This window comes from Siphateles boraxobius, unplaced genomic scaffold, assembly GCF_051911475.1.
Source record: "Siphateles boraxobius isolate OS27281-9 unplaced genomic scaffold, OSU_SipBor_1 142, whole genome shotgun sequence".
Classification (NCBI taxonomy): Eukaryota; Metazoa; Chordata; class Actinopteri; order Cypriniformes; family Leuciscidae; genus Siphateles; species Siphateles boraxobius.
The window spans coordinates 512,932-533,452 of record NW_027508747.1 but is presented as its reverse complement, the minus strand read 5'-3'; the positions used below and the strand labels follow the sequence as shown (position 1 = coordinate 533,452).

The window sequence follows — 20,521 nt, the reverse complement described above, 5'->3', positions numbered from 1 at the left end:
GAAGCATTAAAATTTCTCCGTTATTAACGGATCAAACATCGCTGCCGTGGAAACCAGGAGAAACATGTTTCATGAATGAACTAGTTATAGGTTTTAAGTCCACAGATCAGCAACATTCACCATGGATTTACTGTAGTAACACTCACTGTAACCATGGACGTTTGGCAGAAATAGTCAAATGCTTTCAAGTACATCACACATCTTTTTCCAGCACTTCAAAACTCAAATATTATCATGTTATTTTTTAATGTCATGACCAAAACATTATTTGTTCATTCTTCAAAGATTATAAAACAAAAAGTTTCAAGATGTAGGAAAACTCACACTTATTTAAAAATATTTTTTCTTTTAATAAATAGGAAATTTCTCTGGCATTTCTTTCTTTTTGCTGTATCGAAAACGTACCGAACCGTGAATTTTGTGAACCGTTACACCCCTAGGACTCTCATTTTCTGTAAAGCTGCTTTGAAATGATTGTGAAAAGCGCTATACAAATAGATGTGAATTGAATAATGCGGTCAGAACCACTCAGATGTCCACAAGCATCGTGGATCTCACGGTTTGTCGTGTGTTTGCGTTCTCTAGGTGTTGCAGAACGATGTGCTGGCCCATAAGACCACGGTTGAGGCAGTGAATAAGGCGGGCAGGGAGCTCGTGGACTCCAGCGCCGGAGAGGAGGCCAGTGGTCTTCAGATCAAGCTGGAGAACCTCAACCAGCGCTGGAAGACTGTGCTGGAGAAGACTGAGCAGAGATGGCAGCTTCTGGACAGTGCTTTACTGCAGGTCAGCAGAGAATAGCAGCCAGACGGAGGCCTGGAAACCCTCTGCAACCTCACAGGCACAGCGCTGATGATTGATGATGTTCTCAACATGAGGCCAAAAATCTCCTCTCTTAATCTTAAAGAATGTGAAAGAGAAGCAGTAAAGAGTTCGATATCCACATGCTCTCGCTCCAAGAGTTTGCTTTAATGTGTGAACGCCTGATGTCGAATGACTTGACTTAAAGGGATAGTTCACCCAAAAATGAAAGTTCTGTCAGTATTTACTCTCCCTCATGTTGTTAAACCCCGTAAGACCTTCGTTCATCTTCGGAACACGGATTAAGATATTTTTGATTAAATCTGAGAGCTGGATCAGATCTGGAACAATATAAAACGATACTTAATACTTAAATGTCCAGATGAATTCTTGAAATGTGCAATTAATATTGACTAAATGGCAACTATTAACTTTGTTTTAATTAGTGCTGTCAATCGATAATTTTTTTGTGGTGTTTTTATGTAATGTTAGGTGCGATTAATTTAAGTTTTTAATGTTTTTATATTGTAATAATTTCACATTTAATCTCCAAATTAATGTAGAAACAACATAAAGACGAGGATTCTCGACAAAACAGGCATTTTTGGCATAATTGTGTGTGTTTTTATCCGTTTAAGCTGTGTGTGTCACAGACAGTAGATTCACAGACGTGTGCGCTAGTACCGCACTGCATTCTCGTTTATGTCTTATCGCGCGTGAATTGCATGAATAAGAGTGTGATCATACAGCATAATGTAACGCTTGCCAAAGGATGCCGGAAAAAAACAGATGCTGTGTTAATTGCGTTAAATATTTTTTTAACACGTCAAATTGAAAAAATTAAGCCCTTTAAAAACAGCCCTAGTTTTAATAAAGTGCAAAAAACTTCTTTGCTTACAATTTATATTTTTGCACACCTGCTTCACATATTTCAACCCGAAACTTTCTGTTACAAAAATTGATTGAGTTGACTCTCTTTCTCCAGACACCACTGTTCCTGTTTCAGAATGTGGCCATTTTTAAGGCTAATAATCTGCGCTCATTAATCAAGCCTCTGCTCTTTGAGTCGCAGTAATGAATGTGTGAACTCTATTGTTGTGACGCTGGCTGATCTGCTTTCTAGGCTCAAGGTTTCCATGGTGAGATTGAAGACATGCAGCAGTGGCTGAAAGTCACGGAGCGTCAGCTGTTAGCATCAAAAGCCCTGGGAGGATTACCAGACACGGCCCGAGAGCAGCTCAACACCCATCTGGTATGAGTTTAACACTACAACAGATCTGCACACGCATGGCAAGCTTGGAACAGATAACCGACTCAATGTTTGTTTTATTATGAATAGATTTATGCATTTGTTATTGAAAACAGTTTGCTATTAGAGAATGTTTATCATAAAAGCCTTGTTTAGAGGAATAATTCTCCCCAAATTGTACATTTTGTCATCATTTACTCATGCTCGTGACAATACAAACCCACATGTTTTTTTTCTTAATACAGCATACAGTGCATAGAGGCATATAGTGACCAGAATTGAGCTCTTACAATAACAACAGCAATATATGAATATTGAAATATAGAGTGTGAGTTTTATGAAATACATTTACGATTCTTTTTGGAGCTGGACTGGTCTATGATTTCTTTGTATGGAAAAGAACAGCTAGAAGATTCTGTAAAATCTCCAAAATGTTATTTTGTGTTGCATAGAAGAAAAGAGGGAAACACTTTATTTTACAGTGTTCTTGTTACAAATGTTACATGTAATTACCATAGCAATAACAGTAAATGATGCATAATTACATGCAACTAACCCTCAACCAAACCCTAATCCTACCATAACCCTATAGTAAGTACATGTAGTTAATTAATATAACACTGTACTTAAGGCGAGACACGGCAGGCAAAAACATTGTTTTTTTTTCACTGGTCAATTTTGAGATTTTGGGATATTTGTCTTCAATAACATGTCTTCTTTCAGAAAAAAGTCCAAAATACACATGTAGTTCTTTATTTTATTACACTTTGTCTGTTTGCGTCTGTAGATTTCTCATAAATTCATCAAAAGTTGTCGTTATAAATCATTCCTCTGCTCCGCGATCGCGATCTGCACCCTGTCATCACACACACCGTTAGAAAGCTCTCTCTCTCCTGAACAATACAGCCGGATCCAAATATGGTCATTTCCTTTTTATCAGCAACCAATCGTAAAAGTAAAAGGGGTGATTTTACTCTAAATGCGCAATCTCATTGGCTGATGCTAAATCTTTAAAGCTCGTTTTCTCAAAATGACTGTTCTCTCATAAGTCTGAAATCTCCAGTTCAGTGGCACCTATATACACCAAACTTTCCAGTCTTGTACATAGTTATATTATGAAGACATTTACAGAGGGATTTGTAAATATATTATTCCTAGCCTGATTTATATAACATTTTATTCCAAAAAACATGGCGAAAATCATTTTTTTAAGGCTATTGGCAGTATATTCTGATTTACAGGATAACAAAAGTAGATATCCATAAATCCCTCTGTAATTTTTTCCCCATCTAATATGTGAACACAATGAAAAAATAGTTTTAAACCTGGATTTGTCCAATACTCAGATTTCGTTTTTTAAAATATATGCAAAATAGCGCATATTTCATTAGACAATGCCTCATTTGCATATTTAAACATTAAATTACAGAAAACTTGTAATACATTTTTTTCTCATCTTAATGTAGGTAATCAACTGGCAAAGTGTCATGGTGATATCTGCTAGTTAAAAAAATACCCTATTCACCTGTAGTGTCTTGCCTTAAATATTTAATTACACTGTAACAATGACACCTTAAAATAAAGTGTAACCGAAAAGAGTCTTAAATAATTTTATTCTAACATGGGGATGAAAAACAAAACACTTTCAGATTTTCTTTGGCTTTATTTAATTGTATGAAAGTGCGACAACATTTTTTTTTTTAATGTAATGTTTTTAAGGGGATTTATAGATTTCCACACTGATTTCTGCTGATATATAAAGAATATATGTACAGTACATTCTTTGAATAGTAATCTTATGTCAAGTTGTCTGTGAACACGATGTCTGTGTGTGTTTGTAGGAGCTCTGCAGTACATTGGAAGTGAAGGAGGAAATATACAAGCAACTTCTTCAGCGAGGGCAGCAGATTTTGGCCTTGACCCCTGAGGGCCAAGACAGCACCACTGAACTGGACCTACGCAACCTGCAGGACAAGTGGGAATGTGTGCAGGCCAAAGTGATGGAGAGGAAGGTGAGAACAGGCTGAGTTACTCACTGTACTCTGTGTTCTTCCTGTCATCTTCATCTTCATCAGTGTGCTGTTGGTTTAAAGCAGTGGTTTTCAAACCCTGAGAATTAAAAAATGGGTCGCCAGTGATTTATAAAAAAAATTAAATTCCGTTTTCTAATAATATTAATAATAATAGCTTTGATTAGAAGTACAGTAAAAAAAAACATTCAAATTCATGCAAAATAAATAATCCACATGTCACCTGACCGACTTACTCGTAGCCCTAGGCAACACAAAACAAAAAACCTTGACGAAACGAAACAAACTGAACAGAATGCTTCTCCTGACATGCGTGTTGCCCGCTCGTCCTGCGAACCGGCTTGGGACCAGATTATGCAGAATAAGCAGGCCCACCCTTCTCATTAAAATATATATATACACAAAACACGCACTCGTTCGCTCCATCCGCAACAAACACGTTGGCTGCATCGACAGCAACACACAAACACTCGTCGTTCCTTCCGCAACACACTCTCGTTCGCTCCATTGGCAGCAACACACACATTTCAGATCAATATTTGTTTTCCTTAAAACTGTAATTAACACTATAACTTTATTCTCATTTGAATTATAAACATGTTTGCTTTTTTGTGTGTGATTTTGGTGGGGTGACAGTTGTAGGTTAAGTTTGACAAGAGTTTACAGTTTGACAAAAGCACAATGTTGGGTTTTATTGCGAGTGTACACAAATATAAATAAACACTTTGCAGTTTGAATGATGTTATGTATGAACAAAGTGACGGAGTATGCTTTTGTTTCCAGTGCCGCGCCTCACACACACACAAATACACCATTCAAGGCTGCCGAAATAAAATATGATAATAAAACAGTCAACCTAATATAAAATCACACTGCTCTGTTTAAATAGCAGTAGTACAATTCGTACCGTTTAGCGTAAGCACCGCTCAACTGTGATGTTTCCAAGCACATTTTTGTTTATGTGAAAAGAATGATTTTTTCCCTGTTGATATTGCAACGTGAGTGAAGTTGCTACAAAGCCTATAATAAAGAATAGTTTACCATCAAATACATCGCGAATGCTGAAACATTTTGATTCTAATGAGAGAGTTACGTGAGCATAATGCCCCTTACTTTTACTTTCGCTTTAAATTATTTAGTTTTGGCTTGTTTATAGTTATTTTTTTAAATTCTCGTTCTGTTCTGAATATTACATTTAACGAGTTTGTTGTGGAATATGTTTTGTGTATTTTTTTAAGCATGCAGCAAACGATAGGCTATTAATTGGTTAAAATTCCTGTATGTAGGCCTATAGCTTGATCAAATTATTTCAGAATCGACTTTGCGTTTCAATCGCGTCAAGGATCAGCAAGTGCACATGCATCATCAAAAGGGGTTAAAAAAGTGCTGATTTTTTTTCTGAAAAAAGAAAAAAATGGTCCCTCTTGAAAAAGTTTGAAAACCACTGGTTTAAAGTACAGCGGTGATATCAGATCTGTGAGCTGTTGTGCTTTGATGTTTTCACTTGAGCGCATGCCCAAAGTGAGTTATAAATCAGTACAGAACAAAGTCGAGTTGCCTGTGGTCTAAAAAAAAAATTTGCAAAGGTGGAATAAGCGAATAATTGAGCCAAAAAAAACAATTCTGTCATCATTTACTCACCCTTGTCGTCATTCCAAACCTGTATGATTCGTTTATTTTCTTATGTCCCACACAAAAGTATTAATCAATATTCACTCTTTTCCATACAATAAAGGCATATCTTATAAAACACAGCTTTAAAAAATGTAAGGTACAGTAAAAATAACACTTGTGTCATATTATAACATATGGGTGAGTAAGTGATGAGCACATGTTCAGTTTTTGGGTGTACTATTTCTCAAAGTTCAAAATTAGCATATATTCAATGGAAAACAAAAGGCTTCTTAAATATACAAATCAGATCTGGCTGTACACGGACTGATTAATGTAAATTTGATTTGGGTCATTTTGCAGTGTTGAATCTGAGGATTGACAAAGACATCTGTTTACAACATGAATTTGACCACACAAGTTCTTGTCATCTGTAACAAAGTGAAGTCATCCTTTAAAGTTTGCAGCTTTCACAAAAATGCCTCCTGACATGTGATGCTTACCAGACATCACATTACACACGGTGAGTCACACGCTGTTGGTGTTAATGAGATCATCGCAGTTCCTGTCTCATATCCTCCTCTGCCTATCAGTGACACGAGGATAATGGAGGGAATGCTCCAATAGTTAACATCATATTTCTCAAAATTTCAAGAGGTGTCTTGCCATATCTTGTTACTAACTTGCCTTAGTAAGCATCGCTAAGAGTTGTTTTCCAAACACATTTCCCACACAGTCCTCCACCTTCATCTTCTGTTGTCAAACCGGTCTATTCTCTGCAATAAGCCTAACAAGGGTTATTGTCAGGTCACTTAAACAAACACTAATGCTGTGCTCAAGGATGACAACCTACAAATGACTTCTAGTTCACCCTGTACATTAAACTGTCTTGATGTTGTTTTTGGGCTCTACTAGAACAGGTTTTCCTAATTAATTCTGCTTGAATGTTGATTATTTTCCTCTTATTCTCCATTGTTGCGGCTCCTCTCTTCCCAGTCTGTCAGTAACGCTCTGTTTACTTCCTGTCTCTATGAAGCCCCTCCTTCTGAAAAGCACACTGTGCTCTGATTGGTCGGCTGGATCAGAAAAACTGTTTTGATTGGTCGAGCGCTTTGAGTGTGTTTGGGAAATGTCCCGCCCCTTACCATAACCGCCAGTTTAACACACTACTAACTAACTCAACCAGGCCCCGCCCCTTTATTCTGCGTATTAATTATTATAATGAGGAATGTTGTGACGTGTTCGTTCCCGGGAGAAACTCAAAACTACAATGGAGGCGTTTCAGAAGTTCAGAAACACTGACACTGATATAGAGAAGAACTGGAGCTTTTTCATGCTCAAACAGCAACATTACACACTAAAGACAGATGAACATGGGAAAAATTTCCTCTTTAATGTGTGTGTGTGTGTGTGTTTGATTGCCCATAGGTGAAACTGGAGGAAGCTCTGGCGATGGCCACAGACTTCCATAACTCACTGCAGGATTTCATCAACTGGCTGACCCAGGCCGAACAGACGCTCACGATGATATCTCCTGCCTCTCTCATCCTCGAGACCATCATGTTCCAGATAGACGAGCATAAGGTCAGCGCTCTCTGACATATTACACTTGATGTCAATACACCTTATCTATTTTCTAAATGCATGTTATCGACCATGCATACGTTTCATTTAAAAAATTTTTTTTGACCTTGTGATTTTAAATAAAATTTTTCTAACTGGATCTTCTAGTGAAATTACAGACTTCTCTTCTCTTTCATGACGAATGCAGGACTCTATAATTATTTAGGGCCCATTTACACAAAACCATTTTCAACAAAAAATTGACTTTTTAAGCATTTTGACCGGTTATTTACACGACAACTGTATTTTGGGGGCCTTAAAACAAAATCTTTTGAAAACAGGTTTCAAAGTGCAACTTGAATATGTGGAAACGGTGACGTAATGCGTTTTACGTGTTTAGTCTATAGGCACGTAGTGTTTCTTTAAAAAATGACATCGCCAACTACTGGCTTGACATTAGAATACAGCAATTTTACTTATTTTCGCAGATCTGTGTGAATCTCGTCTGTTGGCGCAAAACACAAAGTACACCGTTGTCGTGTAATCGTACCCTTAGTGTGCTTAAACTCCGCCCATGCAGACTCACGCTAATCTGCATACACCGTTGAATGCCACACCCACATCTCAACATCCAATCAACAACCGGTGCACAGAACCAAGTCCCCTACTTATTTTTCTTTTTCTTTTTGGATTATCCGTTAAAGGAAAATTCCGGCCAAAAATGAACCTAGGGGTACATAACACATGGGTACCGAGTTGACCGTTCTCTGGCATGCGTTTTCATGATAATAGAATGTACCCAGTTTTATCTTTAATTTTAGTTTTACCACAGATTAGCTTATAACGCTAGTATATAGGGCATATAATAAGTAAAAATAAAAATCGCTAGTTAATACCACTACCAAGGCTCAAAATAGCCCCACACTAACACGCTAACATAATGAGGGTCTCTACCCGTAAACCGAAGCATTGAGAACTCTGTAAGTGTACAGACAGTTTAATAAGGAGATACTTTATAAAGACAGTACACTTCGCGTATACAGGCAGGAGCCATCTTTGGAAAACAGTCGAACCACGAACGCCGTGCTACGTGAGCTGAACTGTGACTATCGACCAGCACGTAGCACGGTGTTCGTGGTTTGACTGGTCGAGAATGTACTTCTTTGCGTCGATTATCATGAAAACGAATCCCAGAGAATGGTTGACTCAGTACCCATGTGTTATTTAGCCCTAGGTTCATTTTTGGCCTTTTAACAGAATTGTCCTTTAAACAGATGTACATCATAATATACAGTAGAAAAGATCAGTCACTTCGGTTTCATTGGGACTTATGAGCCATGTTTTTCCAGTTGATAGAAATAGTTCCATAATTATGTTTCCTAAAATGGATCCGCTGGATTTCTGCAGGTGTTTGTGATTGAGGTGAACTCTCATCGGGATCAAATCATCGAGCTGGATAAGACAGGAACACACCTGAAGTACTTCAGTCAGAAACAAGATGTGGTGTTGATCAAGAACCTCCTGCTGAGCGTTCAGGGCCGCTGGGAGAAGGTGGTCCAGCGCTCGGTGGAGAGAGGACGCCAGCTGGACGACGCCAGGAAACGTGCCAAACAGGTGCGCAGGATGCTCCCGTGTGCAACAACTCATTTAAAGAGCATGCAGTCACTATAGGAAAGGTTGAATCAATGTGGACTTAATTGGACTTTTTTTCCTACTGATCAACAAAGCGAGACTCTTTAATGTCAGCGTTAAAACAGATCTCTACAAAGTGATTTTAAATTATTTTTACATATATATATTTGTAATACTATTTTACAATATTACAGATATTATATACAGTACTGTGCAAAAGTTAATATCAAACCCCAAACATTTTTTTTTGAGTCAGTTATTTATATCTATTGCTGTAGAGTCCGTAGGAAATATCAGTTTAAATTTCCAAACATTAATTTTGCCATTAATTGTAATAATCCAGTGAGATTTTTGCATGCGTATGGAGTCTGACAACAGCCTGTATGATCCACACAGAGATTTAATCTTGGTGATATTACATCTAGAAACAGAAAAAACAAAACTGAGACCGACTAAATCCGAAAGAAATGTGGCAATGTCCCTAAGACGCTTGATAAAACCCTCCTGCAAAACTACAATACTGTGAAAAGTTTAAGGCACTTGTGTAAAAATAGTGTAAAGTGAGGATGCTTTCAAAAATATGTCATAAAATGAATTTATTTGTTAATTAACTTCTATTAACTAAATCAAACCAGTATTTGGTGTGAGAACCCTTTGTGTTTAAAACAGCTTTTTTCCAGGTACACTCGCACATAGTTTTTCAGGAGGGTTTCGTCAAGCAGTTCCCCCAGTTCTTCTGGATTCAGTCTGTCTCAGTTTCTTCATGTAATCACAGATGTACTCAGTGATGGTGAGATCATACCGGCTGTTGTCAGACTCCTTGTCCATAAAAAAATCTCACTGGATTATTATAATTAATGGCAAAAAGAACGTTTGGAAATGTAAACTGATATTTCCTACTGACACACTACAGCGAAAGATATAAATAACTGACTTAAAACCATTTTTTGGAGAAAATACTAACGTGCCTAAGACTTTTGCACAGTACTGTACATTTAATAATACTTTATTTATTTAACATTTTTATTGTTATTATTTATACACTTTAATATAACACACCTAAATGGTCACTGGTGCAGATATTTGCAGTGATCCTCTCATGCTATGGGATTCTTCTCTGTTGAATTGTGAAAAGGCTTGTTCAGGATACAGGATAACATACATGTAGGAAAATACAGGGAAATCCCTGCATTGTCCATGCAAGACATATGCAACAATAAAGCCAGAGCTTTACATGAATGGCTTTAATAAATCAACATTTAATCAGCATTTATTTATACAGCCCTTTACAACACTCAAGGTGAACCAAAGGGCTTTCCAAAAAAACAAACAAAAAAACAACAACAAAAAAGACAAAAAATGCAAAATATAAAAACAAATTATATAATCAAGATATATAATAAATGTAGGTCACAAAGAGAACACAGAATGACTCAGCAAATGATATGATATAAAAGCCAGTCTAAATAAATAAGTCTTTAGCTTATCTTTAAAAGGACCTAAGTCAGTGATTGTTCGTAAATCGGCAGGTAGCTTGTTCCAAAGTCCATGCCCAGCTACAGAAAAGGCCAGGTCACCCCAGAGTCTGTACCTTTTTCTTGGGACTTCCAACAATAGTTGATTTGTTGATCTAAGAGTCCTGTTCGATTCTCGCAAAGTTAGCATCTCAGTTACGTACGGTGGAGCAAGGCCGTTGAGAGCTTTAAAAACAAACAATAAGATCTTAAATTCAACTTTAAAAGAGACTGGAAGCCAGTGGAGCGAAGAAAGAATCAGAGTTATATGCTCAACAAATACTGTTGATGTCCTGGAGTAGCCAAGTCAAAGTCCAATTGAGAATTTATGAAGGGACTTGAAAAAGGCTGTTCACTCACAAACTCCATGCAGTCTGACTGAGCTGGATCACTTTCGCTAATAAGAACGAGGAACATTGCAGTGGCCAGATGTGCAGGACTGAAAAAGTCCTACAGTATCAACACAGACACTTCTGGAATTGCTGCCAAAGGCACATCTAATAAAAAACTGACCTGGGGCTGGGGGTGAATATATATGCAAACAACTGTAATTGATTCTGAGTAAAGCACTTGTTGGACACAAAAGAATATTTTGTTGTTTAGTATTAAAAAACAAAAGCCAAATGTAATCCTCTGTGGTTCAGTGGTGTAAAGCAACTGTATGGCATTAGGCTGGGAAAAGAAAATGCTATGATATACTGCTAACTACACAATGGATTATCTTTCTCTTCTCTTTTGCAGTTCCATGAGACCTGGAACAAACTGATGGAGTGGCTGGAGGAGTCCGAGAGATCGCTGGACTCTGAGTTGGAGATCGCTAATGATCCAGACAGGATCAAGACTCAGTTAACCCAGCACAAGGTGACTGGCACCAGTCCATTACCCAGTGTTTACTCCTTGTGTTTTCAGTCAGACAAACACAAGTGTTCAGTCTAGACGCATTACCGTTTCCACCTGAACTAGTCTAGCCAACTAGCTTCAGATTCAGATTAGAGCAATTTATGTTTTTATAGCCTGACGTGAGTCTGATACTGCTCCATTAAGGCTGTGATTATGGGGTGTTTCATCTGAACCAGGAAAGAAAATGCCTCTGCACTCAATTGGATAGATCTACAACCAATCAGAGCGACCATCGGGCCAGCTGATAAATTCAACTTTTGCCGAATCCCGTAGGAAGGACGGCAATTACATCTTTCCCTTGACAAATGCCTTGATCGCGGTTCTCTGTTCCTCTTTTAAAATGAATGTGTTGTCTACATCTTCTATAACTGAAGCGATGGCTGAATCTACACATATAAATTCTCCAGCCACAGCCATTTTTTATTATAAACGAGTTCAACACAAGCACTCTTTGGTGACGTGGATGATTACGTTACTGTTGATCATCCATCCATCATCGCATAAAGCCCGCCCTGACAACAGCTTTGGTTGGTTCGGGCATACTTGCTTCACAACGGATCAAGTCCTGACCAAACAAAAGTTGTGGGCGTGGCTAAGTTCGGCTGGCATCCATGCTAATGTTTTTATGAAACTGACTATTCTTAAAAAGACTTTACTAGTAAACTTGTAAGACTGGACTAAGCAGTTTATGCAGCCGGCTGCTGGTAGTAAAGGCTTAGTTCATCCAAAAATGAAAATTAAATCTTCGGGTACACAAATGAAGATATTTTTAATGAAATCTGAGAGAAATGTCTATGAAAGTCTATTCATTCGTGTCAAGGATTTTTGAGCTTCCGTTTACCATATTTGATGTGCTCTATGTACATTCGCTGATCAAAGTTTATATGTGAATAAAAGCCTAAATTAAATCTGATCTTCATATATAAAGTGATTGTGTCTCTTCAGAAGACTTGAATTAAATTAGTTTTGAAGCGTCAGAGTTTTGGGTGAATAGACTTATAATGGAGTGACAGAAATCTCTGACTTCATTGAAAATTTCTTCATTTGTGTTTCGAAAGTCTTATGTGTGTGGAACGACATGAGAGTAAGTAAATGATGAGAGAATTTTCTTTTTTGGGTGAACTAATGGTGTGTTTACAGCGAATATTCGCAGGTGTCTGGGTTCACAGCACACAACTCTGTGAATTTAACAGTCCCTCCAGAAACTGTGTGTGGATGACAGCAGCTTCCAGCGCTACTTGAGGATGACGTGTGCCCAGTGCACAGGTTTTTCTATAAGCTGTTCACTTATTGGCTTGCCTGACAATACGTAATGCGAATTTCACGCTTGTTGAAATTGTTCGACTTGCGCGAAAGACTTGATTGGGGTGAATATCGAGCGTTCGTGTCATTCACGTCGCCCTGCACGAATCGCGTCTATTCACGTCTTTGCATTGACTTCGTATGTAATCTACTCGCTCAAATAATTACATTCGCATTTAGTGTGCACACACCATAACACTTTAATTTAATTAATTACATTTAATTTCAAATGCGTCTCCTGATTTCATCATGACTCTCCTCACTTATCTTGTCACACATCAAACATTGAATGAACAAACCCATTTTATGCAGCTCACGAGTGAGAAAGGAATCGAATAAAACCCCCCTGTATTTACACCTGTATTTATCGCTGACTGCTTGTGATTCAGTCACACAAAAGAAAAGGATATTAATGCCAGCTGTAAAGGGGGTCATATAGACTTCCTGTTCACACCATTAGCTACTCTGTTTTTATCCCCATCTGTGTGTGTGTGGAGCGTCTGACGTGCTGGTTGACGGAGAGTGTGAATCACAATACCAGGTGTTTTTTCACTCACTGAATGTGGGTCATAAGTGTCATCCTGTTATGCTCCTGTATAATTCAATCCTTCACTCTTTGGAAATAACCATGATATTTTAAAGAGGTTTACATTATATTTTTAGAGGTTTAAAGAGGTCCGCCTTTTGATGTGTCTCAAATTGCTTTAAAACTGAAGTCGAGCTCCTCAGTCTCCAGCAGTCTCCAGCATCAGTGTGTTTAAAGCAGGACACGAGTGGGCGACCGTAGTGCTTCATATTGGTGTGTAATTAACAGCTCAGCAGTATCTCAGACGTTCAGATGACTCAGTCACATGTATATCTGGCAGGATCTGATGACCTCAGGCGTCCCGTCAGGCTTCACAGGATGACGTGTGCCCTTGAGCTGCATGTGAATGACCTCAGGCCTGTGTTTTTCTTGTGTAGGACTTCCAGAAAGCACTGGGCAGCAAGCACTCAGTGTATGACACCACCAGTCGCACGGGCCGAGCTTTGAAGGACAAGACCTCCTTGAAAGATGACAACCAGAAACTGGACGACATGCTCAGTGAGCTCAGGGACAAATGGGACACAGTCTGCGGGAAATCTGTGGAGAGGTACATGGATTTCAGACAAACGTGTTCTGGTTACATTTATCCCCCATTCACTTTTAAAAAGCCTATATTATGCTCTTTTACAGTCTTGTTGTTTTCAGGCTCTACTAGAACATGTTTTCCTGCTTGAATGTTGATTATTTTCCTCATATCCTCCATTGTTGCGGCTCCTCTCTTCCCAGTCTGTCAGTAACGCTCTGTTTACTTCCTGTCTCTATGAAGCCCCTCCTCCTGAAAAGCACACTGTGCTCTGATTGGTCGGCTGGATCAGTGTGTTGTGATTGGTTAAGCTCTTCGAGTGTGTTTGGGAAATGTCCCGCCCCTTACCATAACCGCCAGTTTAACACACTACTAACTAACTCAACCAGGCCCGCCCCTTTATTCTGCGTATTAATTATTATACTGAGGAATATTGTGACGTGTTCATTCCCGGGAGAAACTCAAGACTACAATGGAGGCGTTTCAGGAGTTCAGAAACACTGACACTGATATAGAGAAGAACTGGAGCTTTTTCATGCTCAAACAGCAACATTACACACTAAACACAGATGAACATGGAAAAAAGCATAATAGGTCCATCCATCAAAAAATGGATGTATATATTTTGCAATATCAAAATTAAGCCTGTTTTGGAATCATTTGGGGTATTTATTTTTTGACAATAATGCACATTTGCACCAAACTATAATCTATTACTATATTTGTAATTTCATTATTCTCAATAGTGATTAACTTTAGTGCCAAGCATTTGTCATATCAAAGTGCAATTTTAGTGAAATGGACAAAAAAGTTAAAGGTGATATCAGAACCCCTACAGTAAAATACATATTTTTCTTTATGCATTTCAATTGAAACCTAAAATCTTAATGTTTTAGAGTAATCAGTAGTTAATGTCAATCATTGGTGATCAGACTGAAGGATGTGTGTATGTGACACATTATATGCTGTGTTTCGTACAGGCAGAACAAGCTTGAGGAGGCTCTGCTGTTCTCAGGTCAGTTTACAGACGCACTGCAGGCTCTCATCGACTGGCTGTATAGAGTTGAGCCACAGCTAGCCGAAGATCAGCCGGTTCACGGGGACATAGACCTCGTCCTGAACCTCATCGACAGCCATAAGGTAGTTTACACTGATTTACACAACCTGTTCTTCTTCTTCGTAATGATATATATATATATATATATATATATATATATATTATGATTGTTTTGACTCTACTAAAGTTCATGTCATAAGACTAGTTTTATAATCCTTCCTTGTCCAAACATGAAAGCTATAAATGCTTTATTCAAACAAAAATGTAAATGTTATATGATGAACATATTAAAATTGAATATTATTTACATATGTACATTGATCAATATACTGTAACATGACACAGCAGAACATACCTAACCTAAAATACAGTATAAATCTAGATAAAATAAATAATATTACAAAACAATGAAGACAAAAAAATGAATAAGTTGTACCCAATGATATACCTTGGTGGGTACAGCACATGATCATGACACAAAAGAGCAGTTTGATGTCCAATCTGACCCATGGTGTGTGTGTGTGTGTGTGTGTGTGTGTGCGTGAGTGCGTGAGTGCGTGCATGCGTGTGTGCGTGTGTGTGTGTGTGTGTGCGTGAGTGCGTGCGTGCGCGCGCATGTGTGTGTGTGTGTGTGTGTGTGTGTGCGTGCATTTTTCAAGCATTGAGCAACTTTCTTAAAATTTCAGTCCCTGTGTTTTCAGCCTCTTGGTTCTGTTTTTGTAGTTTATGGCAAGAATAAAATATAATTATGCTGTAGTTTCATCAGAGGGAGTGTGATATGACAGAACCCACTGGTTTCAATTAGGGGTGAAGGGAGTCCTGACAATCCAAACTCAATCACAGTTTAGATCAGAGCACACTGGAGCTGGTGAGGCTAGTGATGACTGATGACCTCATTCAGGATCATAATTGAAGCCTTGGCCTGAGAAAATGGTCACCAGCAGTCTTTGACTATGTTTGGTGCTGTTTACGCCTGATTTCTGTCCTTGCAATCTACAGCTGAACAAAATCCAGCTTTTTGATTCTATAAATATCTCAACATTTATGTAGTCACGGAAGGATCACCTAAGTGATCCATATTTCATAAACCACATCATAAAAAAACACAGAGCCTTTTCCTTTTTTATATTAAGGAATATATACATATTCCTTTTTTTTTTAGTTTTTTTTTCTGACGTTACTGCTGTTGTGTGCAAATGTCATAAAAGTCTGGCTGTTGATAAAGTTCGGAGTGTGTTTGATGACGGATGACACTGTTAAGACAGTATGTACCTACTGTGATGACATCAGATACATGCTCTCAGTGCAAAAACAGTTCGAGTACAGCATCTCATGTATCCTGTACTGTCAATGAAATCCCAGAATGCAGTGTTGCCAGCTGTAAAACAATATACAACGAAATGTGGTCAGAAAGTTGATAATAAATATGATTCATTAATTGTGGAAAGTATTAATATAGTTCTCATATAGAATAAGCAGTTTTATTTAAATCTAATTACGTTTTACACTTAATAGAGTATCAGTTTTGCATGAGGAGTGTTATTTTTTTTTTGATGAATATGTTGAATAAAATTTTTTTTTTTACTGAAACACCAAAACAGAAATTAAAGTTTAGCCAAACAGCAAAACTGATGTTTTTATAATCAATTTATTAATCAAATTTATTTCATAATCAACACTGAAATAAACACTAGGTGTATAGAAACATTTTAAATGCAGTTTTTATATAAATGTTTTAATAATATTTGGCTTAGCCAAACAGCAAAACTGAAAATTATGTTTTTATAATAAATTAATTAATCAAATTTATTTCATAATCAACACTGAAATAAACACTAAGGTGTATAGAAACATTTTAAATGCAGTTTTTATATAAATGTTTTAATAATATTTGGCTACGTTCACTCTGTCCGTTTTTGGGATTGTTAACCGCATTTACTTCCTGGTGTGAGTCTCGAAATGTCCCGTTCAAACAGCGGCTTACAGTAGCATCTCAAATACTGTCTGTATGAACATGCAACGGGAGTCAAGCCAGTATTCGGTTACCAGTACACAGCGACTGTGACCAAAGTAAATTCAAAGATGGCGACGTCCATAAAACTAAAAAGTCCAATTGAGCCGCGAGTTTATCCGCCAAATCTTCATTAAACGACAGCAGCTTTTATAGCTGGGTGAAGAGAGGAGCATTTGAGTCGCGTGTTCGAACACAAAACTGAAGTGAGCCGATCCTGTGGAGAACAGTGACTGGATCTAAAACCGTCAGACGAAACACAGCTCATATCTCCATCGCACAAGTTACCGAAACCATATATGAAAACACGCAACACAAGATATAGACACGTTTGTGCAGCGCGGGTTTTCTGAGAATGCGGTCCTGAAAATGTACAGGTGTGAGTTAATTTATCACTTCTGTAAATAACCGTATTGTGTGTGAAAGCTAGGGTAGGCAATATTTTTCATAAACACTTTTTGTTATACTTGTTGACACTGTTCCTGGTTCCTGTGGGTTGATTTTATCAAACGTGTGTCCGTGTGAACTACAGGTGTTCCAGAAAGAGTTGGGCAAGAGGACCGGCAGCGTGCAGGCTTTGAAGCGTTCGGCCCGAGAGCTTATTGAGAACACACACGATGACTCTTCCTGGGTCAAAGTTCAGATGCAAGAGTTGAGCACTCGCTGGGAGACGGTGTGTAGTCTTTCTGTGTCCAAACAGACTCGGCTTGAGCAGGCGCTGCGTCAGGTACGACTGCATCGCACTGAAACAACATCATTTAGTTTGAATGACGTTTCTCCACACTATTTCTGACCCTAAGATTTAAACCACCGTCTATGTAAATTGCCACTGTTATAATTGGCTACCCTCTTTCCATTTAAAGTCCCCCAGTGGGGAAAATCCAGCTTTTAATGTTGTTTATGTGTCTATGTGGTGTTTTTAATGTGCTTTAGGACAAACCATGTGCAAATTCAGAAGTCAAAACCATTACAGAGTATTTTCTCCTTTAAAACTGCAGTGAACCAAAGACATACTGTTCCTTTAAAGAGGAAAATAAGACTGTTCCTGAAAATATCAGGGAATTTTGATTACCAGGCATGGAAAAACAATCGGTCACACTTTAGATTAGATTAGGGTCCAATTCTCACTATTAACTACGACTTTTGCCTCAATAAACTCCTAATGACTGCTAGTTAATTATGTTTAGGTGTTGGCTGGATTAAGGGATGTAGAATATGATCATGCAGAATAAGGCATTAATATGTGCTTTATAAACAGCCGATATCCTAGAAATATGCATGCTGATAAAAGCAACTAGTTAATAGTGAGAATTGGACCATAAAACTGAAGGGTTACCAAAAACATCTTTAAGAAACAAATAAATAAAAAGTAATAAATTATTTTTAAACAATAACTATTGGCACCTACAATTTGTTGTTTGTGAATGCACATTTGCTCTGTGTTCCTCAGGCTGAGGAGTTTCACTCCACCGTTCATATTTTACTGGAGTGGCTCGCAGAAGCGGAGCAGAGTCTTCGGTTTCACGGTACGCTGCCTGACGATGAAGAAGCCCTCCGCGCGCTTATCCAACAGCACAAGGCAAGTTTCCCACAACCCGACAAACAATTTACACGAGCCAAGTTAATCAGGGTGATGTTTACCTTTCAAAAACCTCAATGGCATTAGGATATCAGCATTTACTGGCAACAGTATACACAAAAAATGCAATTTTATCTGTTCTGCATTACAGCATTGAGATTCAATGCAAGCGTTTGCCAGAGGGATCATAATCTTTCCAAGACAGAACGTGTGTCTGTGTTTTCCACAACTTTGACATTCTTTTTTTATTAGCTCTAATAATGTGAAGCCAGGTTCATTTTGACAGTCTCTCTCTATGTCCAGCTGAGTAACAAAAGCCATACATGGCTTCAAATCTTTATTAACTTCTGCTTGCCAGGAAAGAGTTCAACCCCTAGTGTGATCTCATATTCACAATCGAAAATAGTTCCCCGAGACATTATTCACGTCCACAGTTCGAGGAAGCAGACATCGTTAGGGTGATGATGGGGTTTAAAACCATCAGTTACTAACGAACATTTCTTGATGGTAACATTTTACTGAATATACAGATTTGATAGTAACTTCTTTGAAATAACAAGTAAATCAATATCTGAGATGAGTAATGCATGCAGTCAAATATTTGTGTGTTAATTTTTTTACCTTGGTATTTATTTTCACATAATAAAATAATCGTAATATTTCATGTAATTTTTATTTATCTCATTTGGTAAGTAGCCGTGTAATAAGCAGAATAATGATGTACAGTCAGTAAAATTGATATTCTGCTTTGCATCGGGATCCTGATAATCTCCTCCATGTTTATTTTGACTGGAGTTTATAATAGCTTTACATTAGCCTTTACTTTTTGTTTTGTTTTACTGACAAATACGATTGAATTTTCCATAACGTAGAATTGCAGTGACCTGCAGTGTAGACAGTTTTGTTGAAATATGTAATTAGATTATAATGGAAGCACAATTTCATTGTTGACAACATCTTTCACTGATCATGGCGAGCGAGAACTGAGAACTGCCCAACTTTCGTCCTGAGGAATTATTCATGTCCTCAGATTGTGAAGCAATAGTGGTGGTGAAGGGCTTCTCTTTGTGTAACCATGACCACTTACTAATGGAATAACTTTTGATACATGCAGGACTTTATGAAGAATCTGGAAGAGAAGAGACTGGGCCTGAATAAAGCCACCAGCTTGGGAGAGGCAATCCTGTCCATCTGCCACCCAGACTCCATCACCACCATCAAACACTGGAACACCATCATTAAAGCGCGCTTTGAGGAGGTCGGTCTATTTCTACTGGTTTCAGATACATTTGATGAGAACACATTTTTCAACATGAGCATTTACACCATGAAATTAATCCGGTCGAAAGCATGTTTCATTACCTCTGGAAGTGGTTGAAAGTGGATAAGCTCAAACGTTTGAGACCCTGTTTACACCTGTATTTAGTGTCGTCCACTTGTGATCCGATCAACCAAAACGCATCTTAACCCTTTATGGTATGGCGTTGCCATATGGCAATGATTCATTTCTACTAATTTCCGGCTTATTCAGAAACAAATACAATATATTGCTTTATGGGAATTACAAGGGCAGGCCTTAAGGTAGCCAACTATGTGCTGTATTTAAGTCACATGACATTTGAATGTCCCTCCAAAACTATCTTTCCCACTGTCACCAGTCAAGTGCTGCAGAAATTGCTCTATTAACCTCATTTCTAAACATCTCTTCTCAAGGGGGATTTTTTTTTTGCAGCATCTTTGATAAGTAAATTAGATATTTTTCTATATTTCAGAAATTGAATACAGCGATATTTTACGGAAAGAGCAATAAGACGAGTGCAGCTCTTCCATGTGATATGAGTGAGGATGAGTTAGCCTAATGATTGGGAATGATGGGGATCTACTTATTTTTGGTTTGCATGAGTTCCAAGTATATAAATCTATACATTTATAAAATAAATGTGCAATTAAATAGAAAAGAAAATCATAATTTTATAGAAAAATAATTTTTTTTGACCATTTTCCATTGTGGTACAGCGTTGCCCTTAGTACCCCCCCAAAAAATATTTTTTTTTTATCTTTTTTGATTTGTATGATTGAAGCTATTTCATGTAATTAAAACTTATTTGAACAAATATTTCATGGTTAGAACATAATGCATACCACAGAGGGTTAGTACCAGGTGTA

General features: G+C 37.8%; 1 protein-coding gene across 1 annotated transcript in view; it reads left to right on the top strand.

Moving 5' to 3' along the window:
- The window catches only part of dst (dystonin), a 241,730-nt gene that overhangs the window by 204,820 nt on the left and 16,389 nt on the right, over positions 1-20,521 (top strand). Inside the window, exons 80-90 of the mRNA XM_077230331.1 lie at positions 586-783; positions 1,922-2,050; positions 3,889-4,059; positions 7,117-7,272; positions 8,659-8,865; positions 11,139-11,258; positions 13,563-13,732; positions 14,689-14,848; positions 17,309-17,503; positions 18,227-18,355; positions 19,470-19,613. Coding sequence (XP_077086446.1) covers positions 586-783; positions 1,922-2,050; positions 3,889-4,059; positions 7,117-7,272; positions 8,659-8,865; positions 11,139-11,258; positions 13,563-13,732; positions 14,689-14,848; positions 17,309-17,503; positions 18,227-18,355; positions 19,470-19,613 — 1,779 coding nt within the window. The remainder of the gene's footprint in view (positions 1-585; positions 784-1,921; positions 2,051-3,888; positions 4,060-7,116; positions 7,273-8,658; positions 8,866-11,138; positions 11,259-13,562; positions 13,733-14,688; positions 14,849-17,308; positions 17,504-18,226; positions 18,356-19,469; positions 19,614-20,521) is intronic.